We start from the raw sequence: 12,826 nt of genomic DNA on the forward strand, positions 1-12,826 counted from the left end.
GTGAGATTCATTAAGTAAAGGAAAGATATAAGTAAACTAAATGTGTCGTTTATTGTATTATTCTTACATTATTGTAAAAATAGAGACTGGGTTTATGCATAGTGATTGTTTGTTGTTTCATTTCCAGACATTTTTGCTTAAACATCAGTATTTTTTTTTTTTTTTTCAAATCAAAGTTATAGTTTCTAAAACCAATATAACATATTGATGAGTTCCATAATAACTCGTCTAGTATTTTCATTATTTTATTATAGACAAATTACTTGTAATACTTGTTATTTTAATAGTTAGTGACATTTGCTATTCAGCAAAGTGTAAGTATGAAAAATATTTGATTTACAAGTTCAAATTTCCAAGAAATATTAAGTTTTTATTGATTTTCTCAATATCCCTTCAGCTGGACTTGTATGGTTATGGAAGTTACGGCTTCAATTCAAGTTATTCAAAGAATTAGAATGGAAACCAACAAAACTATAAGAGCTTGTAATAGAAGTAAATGTAGAATAGAAGAAAAATACAGCTGCAACTAACTTATCAGAAGTTAAATTAAAGTGGAAATAGGAAAATTGAAAGGGAATATAAATATGAAAATTTAAAAATATATATATATAAGATACGTAGTGGGCTAAACGAAGTTTTTAGTAGGTGCAAAAAATATTAAAGTATATAAAAAGAACTGACTGTACAGGGTGGCCCAAAAGTAGGTATACAGACCAGCATCGATCAAGTATGACATTTTAATTTATTAATATAATGAATTTATTTGCTTTGGTTGGTCGTAGCCTAGATATTGAAGATGAATAAACTAATAAATGAAGATTACAATGAATTGAGTTTACAATTACGTAAGATAAATTTGAGCAAGCTCTTAGTAACATAAAGAACAGAAGCAATATATTTTATCATACTAGTACCTCTGTTCTAACAAAATTGATTGTGATGTAGGGGAGGTAGTTCTTGAAGGAATGTTTATCCGATTGTAAAAGAGAACGAATAAAGAGCAACTAGTTTAACATCACATGTGGCTTCAGTTACGCTATCCTTATATATATATACATATATATATATATATATATATATATATATATATATATATATATATATATATATATATATATACAAAAGAACACTATTATTTTCCTTAGGATGATTTTTTGATAGACAAATAGTTGGAAGGCTTTATCTATGGGTGCATTATGTATATTTCTGTTGAAGATAGAAAAGTTAATTGAATTCACTTTGATCACTATATTGACGTGGATCCTGTAGTGAATATAAAAGAAAAATTAATAAGATGTTAAAAGATCCAGAACAAATTAAGGGTTAAAAGTAAAAGACGAAAGCTATGGTAAAAACTAAGGGGGCTGTTTCAACTTTAGAAGTTCGATTGAAGAAAATAGAATAGGTTTCCGAAATAGTTTGGAATGAAATAGATGTTCTTCTTTATTTGATTTGAAAGGGAAAAATATTTTTTTTCTTTTTGAAATATAAGAACAGCGTTTACGTTTCTTTTCCAATTGGATGAAATTGTATTATTTTGTCATGATTAACAAAAGGTATTTCGACATTATTGATTAAAAAGAAAGTTCTTTGATGTTTGAGCTGCATTGAATTAACACCTAAACAGCCTTTTTTACTTTTACAAGCATGTAAAAAGAATAAAAATTCCCAAAAAAATCACAAGGAGATAGTTAGACTGAGATCAATATTGGATTGCAGAGGCAATATATCGGAACTGCAGGAGAAAGAAATATAAAAGGTGGTAAAAGTGATAATGAGGAAACACGAGAATGACTGTGTGAAGAAGTCGGTGGAGATAAGAAGAAAGTTGGATGAAGTAAGGGAGATTAAAGAAACGACCACTATGTTTAGTGTTTATGTGAAAGTCATGTTTCCAGGTTTAAGAAGAACGAGCATAGTGATGGTCATAAAAGAACAGTGAAAGTAACTAGGAATAAGACTGCAATGAGAAAGGGTTGAATGAGGCCTTGAGGACTATGTGGGAGAACAGTTACTGTGTCAAAGAAGACAGGATAGTCAGAATTAAGGAAGGTCTAAGCATAGGTACAAGGTTAAAATCAGTGCTGTCTGATATTGTTATGGACGATTGGGAGAAAGAGGTAAGGTAAAAGATATGACAAATCGGTGTTTTTAGCAGATATGTTGGTGATTGTATAGAAATATGGAAGAGGACAAAAGGACAGTTGGACATGTTTGTGAAATAAATTTAATGTTAAGAAAAAGTCATAAAACTGGAATTGGAAGTGAAGAAGGACAAAGCCATAGGGTTTCTGGACATTAAGGTGAGGAAGAAGGAAGGAAAGATACAACGATAATGTATAATTTGTATATATTTACTAAGTATTGTTTATATTTACGGGCTAAAGTGCTATTTTAAAGCCACAAGCAATTAAGAAGAAGAAGAAGAAAATTATAAGGAAAAGATTTAAATATTTATATCATATCGAGAGATTTCTTAATTTTGTTGCTATGACAACTTGTTTATCTGTTTGATGACGTTGTTACGATAACTAAGAGATAGAGAAAACGAAGAGCCATCTTGTAAAGACTGAATGTATAATATTGTAATGTGACAAACACGATATATGTTAAAAGTGAATATATATATTCAAAAGTGAATAACTGTGTTATGTGATTCATGGTAATCTCGTGATCTGAATAAATATTCAATATATATATTTGGAATCAGGGAATGTAACGTAACAGAAGAAATGTATAATTAACCTTACATATTTATATGGTACCGGAACCGTGGACCTTTGAGATTAGTCAGAAGTATTAGTAAACTTGGCATCACGGATTATCTATTACTACGTAATAAAAGAAAAATATACTGAAGACCTAAAATGAATACCAATACATATACAACAGTTGAAGAAGTCGATATTCAAATAATTGTGACTTCAACGGATGTAATTAATCTTTTACGACAGCTAGGACAGGTATTCAATCGAACTACTAAAGTTGAAACAGCCCCCATAGTTTTTACCATAGCTTTCGTCTTTTACTTTTAACCCTTAATTTGTTCTGGATCTTTTAACATCTTATTAATTTTTCTTTTATATTCATTACAGGATCCACGTCAATATAGTGATCAAAGTGAATTCAATTAACTTTTCTATCTTCAACAGAAATATACATAATGCACCCATAGATAAAGCCTTCCAACTTTTATATATATATATATATATATATATATATATATATATATATATATATATATATATATATATATATATAAGGATGGCGTAACTGAAGCCACATGTGATGTTAAACTAGTTGCTCTTTATTCGTTCTCTTTTATAATCGGATAAACATTCCTTCAAGAACTACCTCTCCTACATCACAATCAATTTTGTTAGAACAGAGGTACTAGTATGATAAAATATATTGCTTCTGTTCTTTATGTTACTAAGAGCTTGCTCAAATTTATCTTACGTAATTGTAAACTCAATTCATTGTAATCTTCATTTATTAGTTTATTCATCTTCAATATCTAGGCTACGACCAACCAAAGCAAATAAATTCATTATATTAATAAATTAAAATGTCATACTTGATCGATGCTGGTCTGTATACCTACTTTTGGGCCACCCTGTACAGTCAGTTCTTTTTATATACTTTAATATTTTTTGCACCTACTAAAAACTTCGTTTAGCCCACTACGTATCTTATATATATATATTTTTAAATTTTCATATTTATATTCCCTTTCAATTTTCCTATTTCCACTTTAATTTAACTTCTGATAAGTTAGTTGCAGCTGTATTTTTCTTCTATTCTACATTTACTTCTATTACAAGCTCTTATAGTTTTGTTGGTTTCCATTCTAATTCTTTGAATAACTTGAATTGAAGCCGTAACTTCCATAACCATACAAGTCCAGCTGAAGGGATATTGAGAAAATCAATAAAAACTTAATATTTCTTGGAAATTTGAACTTGTAAATCAAATATTTTTCATACTTACACTTTGCTGAATAGCAAATGTCACTAACTATTAAAATAACAAGTATTACAAGTAATTTGTCTATAATAAAATAATGAAAATACTAGACGAGTTATTATGGAACTCATCAATATGTTATATTGGTTTTAGAAACTATAACTTTGATTTGAAAAAAAAAAAAAAATACTGATGTTTAAGCAAAAATGTCTGGAAATGAAACAACAAACAATCACTGTGCATAAACCCAGTCTCTATTTTTACAATAATGTAAGAATAATACAATAAACGACACATTTAGTTTACTTATATCTTTCCTTTACTTAATGAATCTCACACATCACTTCCTGATTTCTCAGCACTGGAAGCTGATTTTTACCATATTCGTCCAGAAGTCTCTGAAAATAAGGTTGCTCTGTAGATAAAATTGAGGACAGGTATTTTGCAATATCTCTGGCTTGAGCAGCTTTCAGGAGAATTTCAGTTGTATATGCTCTCTCCTAGTTTTTCTCATCAACTTTTACTTTTCCTGTCATCATGAATATTTCTGTAACTAAACTGTATGATACCTTGCTTATGGTATTTGATCTGTATTGATTTTTTTAAAAATAAAATGTCACTTTCCATTTTTCTTGTTGTTTAGTAAGTGGTGACGGTTCTTTAATTTTAGAAAAAATAGTCTTAAAATGTTTAATCCTACTTTGTTCCACTTTAACAACATTAATATTTCCTGATGTGTACGCCTCCATGCGGCGACACTGGAACGTTGTACTGTTATTATTCATAGCCACGTTAAACTAATGTCGGCTTTTTGTTTTCCAGAACAACACAGGTTCACGGACTTGTGAGCTATGAAAATCAACACGTCAGTAACATGCGGAAGATACGGTAACTAGTGTTGTTTTGAAAGTCAAACGACAGAGCTCAGTTAGACGATTACAACGATATATATAATTCATATAGTGCCAAACAATGGAGTTGTGCTGTTACGGAACGCGTGGCTTCAATTGTTTTCTCTTCAAAACTACATGTGTTTAATTGGGAGACAACAATTCTACAAATCCTCTCAAAGGCAGTATGTAGATATCTCCGCACACCCTAATATAATGAAGCAAAAGTAAGAAAAAATCTAGAGTTGTTAGTTGATTAAGCATCCCAAAGTTGTCCACTTTTAAAAAAATGAATAAAAGCTCAACTAAATTTTGATACCTCCCTCTATTTCTCTCTCTTCTTTCCTTACAAGTGAATGAAGAAAGATTTGAGTATAAAGTTTCTTTCCCACTAGGCTACAAACTCAGGAGGTATCAAAGAGATGCTATCAAAGAGGAGGTATCAAAGAGATGCACCCCTTTGCAATAAGGTAAAAAAGAAAGGAAGTGGATCGCCTAATTTTTCAGTGAATCATCGAGTTGCATAAACTACTGCTAGGTAATAAAGATCAAACTCCGGTAATTCAAGCGATTTAGTAGATATAAGATAAAGATCAAATACTGGACATTTTGAAGGACTCGCTCCTCGGAATATCAGATTATCGGTTGAGTGTATTTCCCTGAGGTATGATACAATTGAACAAGCTTAATATACAAGATTTCTAGTTCTGAAAAATTAAAATATTTGATGAAAAGGGATCTGGAGACACGCCCTTCTATTAAATATAAGAATATTAGTGTTGTATCCAAAGATAAAAGTGTCATTCGGATAGAACGAGGCGTCCGGGAAGACATAAAAGTAATATTGAAATCTAATTTTCTTTAACCACGTCCCTGTACGCTAGTTAATGTACTAAAGCTTTTTTTTCTTTTTTTTTTTTTAATACGGAAAAAATTTAGTGAATTATCAATTAAGTCCCTAAAGGCACAACTACCTTACAGTCGGCTCAGCAGGATCAAATATTTTATATTTTCGATAAATAAGGACATGGGGTCTATGGAATCTATACCGTAACCGACTTTTTGAATTTACCTAATAATGGAAGTTCCACCCTGATAGACCACGCAGTTTGGGAGTATGAAATAAAAACTATAAATATAGCCTATTCTATTATGTCTCTTATCCCAATGTAACAAAAATAAAAAATAAAAAATATGTAAGGTCAGAGTCAGTTATAAGCTTACTGACTAGATATCTCAAAACTAGTTCAACTAGACAGGATAATCACAAAGTAAAATCTAACAATATACGTATAATTGAGTTCTCTAGTCGCGATGACATTCGAAGTCGAAATTCGTTGGATTTCATGTAGCAATATCAAAATCATAGAATGTAGAATTCAAACAAAAAAAGTCCTGTAATTGCATAGAATATCTAGTAATACAGCAACAATCACATCTGGTAGTTATACGAGTATATAGTGAGAAAGACTGAGAAAGAAAATACAGAAGATATGAACAATATTCACTATTCAAGTACTTTACTATTTTGAATTCTACATTGTTTACTTAATGTCGAGTGAGTTACTATAATTATCAATCAACAACATTTTTATTCATTAATGTTCAATATACCTCTATCTCAAATCCACTAATACGATACTTTTGAAAGAAGCTACTGTATAATTTTGAAGAATCAGAGTACCGGACTAAATTATCCAGTCCCTTAACAATGGTAACGTTTTCATAATAAATTGTTTTAATGTGACGTTACTGAGTGGAAAGCTAGAAACTCTCGAAAATTATTATAAGCATTTAGTTTCAGGTAAAGTAACATGTGAAGAAAGAACACCACCTCATTAAATATAAAAGTGGCACTTTTAAGATCTCACATTGACCACATTTTGCGGAGGAGATATACCTACGAGACACATCGGACTGCAAATTATAGCAGGTGAGAGTGTAACGGAGCAATACCACCTCGTAGTAACTGATATCTACATGAGAAAGCAAGTACGAAGGAGGAAACAAAAGGTTTCTATACGAACAAAGTGGTGGAAACTGGATGAATTAACTGCTGAGAAGATTCAAAAGGAATTGAATACATCACAAGTACTGAAAATCAAGGCAGAAGAGGTGCAAGCGAAAGAGGATTGGACCAGAGTGTCAATACTATTCAAGAAAGCAGAAAAAAAGTTTTGAGATAAACAAAAGGAAGAGATATCGATAAAGAAACGTGTGGTGAAATAAAGAAGTCCAAGCAACTGTGAAGGAGAAAAAGGAACGATATAAAAAGGGGCACAACTTGGGGAAATTAACAAGACCTAAAGTATTACAAGAAAGCTAAGAGAAACATGGCCATCAGTGAAGCAAAAGGCAAGATTTATAATGATTTGTACGGCAAACTGGAACAAAAGAGGGGGAAGATTATTTACAAGCTTTGATGAGAAGGAGGCAAGAAAATGATATTTCGCATGTGCACTGTATCAATGATGAAAATAAAGGAGTTTTGATAAATGTGGAAAGATAAAGAAGCTGTAGAAGGAATATTACCAGAAAATCCTCAATGAAAAAATATCTGAGAGAAGCTTGTAGAAATCTACCATTGAATCAGGGACTAGTTTGGTCTATGAGTACGGCAGAGATGGAAAATGCAACAAAGATAATATCCCTATCGAAACATGAAAAAATTTAGCTAAGGATAGAGTGCATTGGTTTACTCTACTTTTTAATAGGATGTTGGAATCTGGAAAAATGCCAAACAATGGAGAAGCAGATACGTAGTATCAGAATTTAAAAACAAGGGAGATGTACAAAAATGTGATAATTATAGGGTAATAATACTGTGAGTCATGCAATGAAGCTTTGGGAGGGAGTGATAGAAGCAAAAAATTAAGAGTAGAGATCAAAATAATAACAGAAAACCAATTTGGTTTCATGCCTGAGTGGTCGACAACGGATGCAATATATGCAGTTAAGATGCTAATTGAAAAGTATATATAACACCAGAAGGATCTCCATATATTTTTTATCAATCTAGGGAAAATGTACGATAGATTTTCATGGGACTTTATTTGTTGGATACTGAAGAAAAACATGTGTTCCAAACATATACATATGTTCAATTTAAGATATGTAAGATAGATGTAAGACAGAAATGAAGAGCGCGTGTGGAATAACAGAAGAGTTCACAGTGATCTAGTGTTAGTCCATATCTTTTAGGAATTATAATGAACGAGCTCACAAAGGATATTCAGGAGTTAGTACTTTGGAATGTGGTATTAGTGGGCGACATCGTACAGGTAAGTGAGACCAAATTGGCACTGCAATAGAAATTAGATACTTGGAGAGAAACGTTGGGGTGAAAATGGCTTAGAATTAGTAAAACCAAGACAGAATATCTACATTGGCTATTCAGCAAAAATGAAATTGGAAATACAATAGACTGGATGGAGAAGAAGATGTGATAATGGCAAAGAAATTCAAGTACTTAAGGTCACTACTACAGAAAGAGTAAGCGGCAAAATTAACAGCATTTGGACAAAATGGAGAGAAGCAGCAGGAGTCTTGTGGCTGTATGGTACCTATACACCTTAAAGAAGAGACTTACAAAACAATAGTCATACCTGCCATATTATATGGAGCAGAATGTTGGACAATGAAAAAGAGAGAGGAACAGAAGTTGCATGTTGTAGAAATAAAGATGTCGCGGTGGATGTGTGGAGTGACGCAGAAGGACACAATTAGGAATAAAGGGATCCGAGGAGACGTAAAGGTGAGGCTAGTAGTGAGGCTAGTAGCGCAAGAAATAAGACTTCGATAGTTTGACGATGTAAGAAGAGACCTTTGAAAAAATGTAACTCACCGAGTGGACGCTATAGAACTGAATGGGAAATGACCCTAGGCCAACAAAAGAAGACTGATTGTGTGAAGGAATATATGGCGCAATGTGGTACTTCAGTGGATATGACACAAGATAGAGAAATGTGGAGGTCAGTGATTCGAAAAGGACACTCCAGCTAAATGGGAAAAGATTTTAGAAGAGCGAAGAAAAAATAGAAAATTTTAGGTAAAGTAACATGTTATTGATTTGTCGTCTGTGAAAAGGATGTTGAACCCAGACAATTATCAACTTATTCTCCGTAACAGGAAACTCCATTGATTGATTTTCTTCATTTAAATTGGAAATCTTAAGTGAAGAAGACATAATGAAGAAAAAAGTTCAATATGATTGTATAGAAATCATAGCACCAGTTTTAAATTATAGTACTTTTAATGATATTCTGAAATGTTTGTTGTACATTTTAATATGTATGTATAAGTAGAAAAATGTGATTATAATATTACAATTTGAGGGGAAATTTTCTCTAAGAGTTCTGAATAAAATACTGGATTTGATTCTATAGGGATTAATGAATCATTAGGATTCTTAAGAAGTGTACTTAGTTTTTCGTTTGTTAATGTAAGTATGGATTCAATAGGATTTTCCTACAATTTTGGACAAGTTTAGTAATTTGATTTATTTTTTTTTCTAGGGAGACAGGTTTGGGGAACATCTTTATTGATTCAGAAAAGCATAAGATGATATTAATATACCAGTAGAGGGTTTCGCTCTCTCTCTTGGCATGGGGTGTGTTTGCATCAATTGTATCTTTATTTTGCTTATAGTTGGGCATTGAGCTATAAAGAGAAATACTGGTGATTAATAATTAACAAATTCAAAGAAACTAATATATTACAGCAACCAGCGGCGTAGCGTAAGAGAACGCCGGTATGCCCGGCATCCCCTGTTAATAAGAAAAAGTACGTATTTCATTATATATAAATTGTTTGCTTGTAATTATCACAATTATTTCCACTGCAATCTTCTGGCGCGCTCTCTCGACTTACTTTGACAAGAGGAACCTACGCATGCGCGTCGCTCAGATGCACATTTTCTGTCTTTCCTCCTGTCGTATGCTATTTTCCTCGGGCTTCCAGGCCTACTGAAAGCATCGGGGTTTTCGTCTGCTTTCTGTTGAATGCGCATGCGCAATACTTCTCTTTTCACTCCTCCTCATCCCTTGCAACCCTACATTTGCTTTAGATATACGCTGGCATATTCAAGTATTTCCAACTGTATATATTTTGAACTAAGCTATAGTTTCTGAACAGAACGTACGAGCCCTAATATAAAGGATATAGAACAAAACGGAAATGATTATTTCAACGCATTTTTGAAGCATGCCGGTTATGTAAATAATAGTATTAAAATAGTTATGCCTTAATCGTAACTAAATGCATCGTAATTGTAATCTTCATCGTAAAGGAGCTCACAGACACAGGCATAAATTTAAAGCATTCTGTAGAATTACGGTCACCGATCTGGTAGGACAAGAGAGCCGTCACTCGCAAAGATTGTGCCAGAGCCCTTCAGCCACTGGCACAAATCTCGGGGACATAAGGGGAACATGTTCCCTACAATCTTGTCCATCCTCCCCCCCCCCCCCCCCAATAATCCGATTTGATATTGTGATGATGATGATTTCTATCCGACTGCCACAAAGGAAACTGATGTCCTTTGACTTGTTTCATTTTTAAAAAAGAATCGTGCTCTTTAATATTTCATTGTCATTAATTATTAGTAGCCTATTTTCAACTATTTGTTTAATTCCTGTAACAATTCCTATAATGCTATTATGGTAATCATAATTTTGCTCAGATAAGAGTATTGTGCGCCAAATATAGGCCTGATTGATTTTCTTTCATAGTTTTGGGGAAGTCATTATTCGTATTGTTATAAAACAAATGTCGTAAAATTTTAATGTGGATCATTGTGGATGCGTAAGTAGAAACATGACAATTATTATTATGCATATATTCAAATTTCAGAATGTGCTCACGGCACTGAGTTGTAATAATGATATGTACCACTATTTCATCCACATCATTTGGTATATAATATACGAGTACAACATGTTTACCTCAGAAATCTGATTCATCTACTGTAATATGAGTCTCTTCTCCCCTCCCCCCACAATAAGCCTTAAAATGTACCCTCCTGCCGATGTTATAGACAACTCTGCTCCCCTAATCCTCCACAGCATTTTTTTCAACTTCATAAATATTTTGAACATCGTTAAAAAAAGGAAAGGATTATGGGAACAGTCTTACCCATCCCACGAACGTTGAAGACAGATTTGCGCCCTTGACTTCAGTATCTGGATACAGAAACAGGCCCCCAGAGTTGGTTTAAGTGCTTTGCATTTACATCTTCAAATGATATATACACTCAGGCCCATATTCACGAACGGGCGTCTGAGTTCCGGACCCAAGATGACAAATTTCTAGGGGCGATTTTTTTTTTTTTTTTTTTGGAAAGAACGAGATTGACGTGTGGTATGTGGAGAAAAAAGCCGCCAACAAGAAAGAAATGAAGGGAACGATACTGGACAATGTTCATACAAAAGTGGAGCCTAGTTTTCTCGTCACAACGGTAGTAGCAAGAAGGAGCTGAGACAATTGGTTATTAAATTCTAACGTAATCCACGCATTCGCTTCTCTATGCCCCACTAGACCTCCAATTAGGGGGGCTTCCTCCTAAATTTTGTATAACCCTATATTTCCATTCGGAATAGCTATGTATTGCTGCTTGCAGTAGTACTATATCGCACAAATGACTAACTTTGGCATCCCCCTTTCGGAATATCACGCTACGCTACTGACAGCAACATATATATTGATAAGTTACGAGAAACAAAAATATAAAGAAAAATTAGCATATGAAAGATAAATATAACTAACTACTAGATAATATATAAGTAATATATAATGAAGTGAAATGATAAAGAACAGTGAAAGGTCCTGAGAATGCAACGAAATAAATGTATAAAGAAACAAAGCAATAGTGGAGGATTCCTTTCTGCATCTTCCGAGGGGGGGGGGCACAACTATTCTCGGTAACCGATGCATGAAAAGGATCAAGGCAATGAAAACAAGAGATACTCAGTAATAGGCAGTATATAAGCGAAGAGCATCCCGTTCGGATAGGTTCTACAAAAGACAAAAGAATTGGTCAGAGTATGAATGCAAACAATAACCTTCAAAATTTAAGATAAATCCCTCCATAAGATGAAGACCTTCTGTGAGACTCCTAAGTAGAGTATCTGTACTGATCTCACAAGTACGTTTGCTATACTTGATCACTGCATAGTACAGTAACTAACTACAAGAGGAGTTAGATTCGAAGTATGTAGTAATCTTATTGTTAAAGAAGTTTAAATGTAAAATTTCAACAAAAATATCACTAATTTCAAGTAGATATCTTTAGTTTAAGTAATAACTACTTCTCTATCTGGTACACTAAAATTATTATTTAGATAAAATTATTATTTAGACAAAATTATTATTTAGATAAAATTATTATTTAGACAAAATTAATATTTAGACAAATTTGGATCAATACTCCACCTTCGAGGCTGAACTTGTAAACGTACTGATAAGTATATTATTGGAAGCCCAACAGATAAGGAAGAAGTCAACTTTTAACAGGTATTTTGAACTGCTATAGTGAAACACACGGTTTTTAAATAAAGATGTTATGATTATCAGACATAATATCTTTTAATTTTATTGCTTTACTTTTTCTTCATTCCAGATCAAAGTGTCACCGAAGAATCAGACGTATGTAAATTGAATCCCGATGAGAACGAACCCGACGTTGTAGGAGGCACAAGACGCTATATAAAAGGTGGACTAAGAGGATACAAAAGTAAAGTTAAAAAGTCAGAAAAGAACTGGAAGGAAGGCTTAAGAAGATATGGACATGAAAGACCAAGAAATTATAGTCGTGAAGTAATAAGTAGATTTGGAGATGATGATTATTATGATTATGGCAGGTTGAAAAGAGGAAAAAGACAATATGCAAGAGAAGGAGAAAGAAACAACAAGGAACGTAGTTGTTGAATTATTTTAATAAAGCTGTTTATTACTAATAAATAAATAAACTCTTA

At 32.7% G+C, this 12,826-nt stretch overlaps 1 protein-coding gene across 1 annotated transcript in view; it reads left to right on the forward strand.

Moving 5' to 3' along the window:
• LOC145694054 (uncharacterized) overlaps positions 1–12,826 on the forward strand; it is a 35,446-nt gene extending 22,620 nt beyond the window's left edge. Inside the window, exon 4 of the mRNA XM_081770199.1 lies at positions 12,472–12,826. Within this exon, the coding sequence (XP_081626325.1) occupies positions 12,472–12,779 (308 nt within the window). The 3' untranslated portion in view covers positions 12,780–12,826. The remainder of the gene's footprint in view (positions 1–12,471) is intronic.

This window comes from Thermobia domestica, chromosome 9 (genome assembly GCF_964235325.1).
Source record: "Thermobia domestica chromosome 9, izTheDome1.hap1.1, whole genome shotgun sequence".
Classification (NCBI taxonomy): Eukaryota; Metazoa; Arthropoda; class Insecta; order Zygentoma; family Lepismatidae; genus Thermobia; species Thermobia domestica.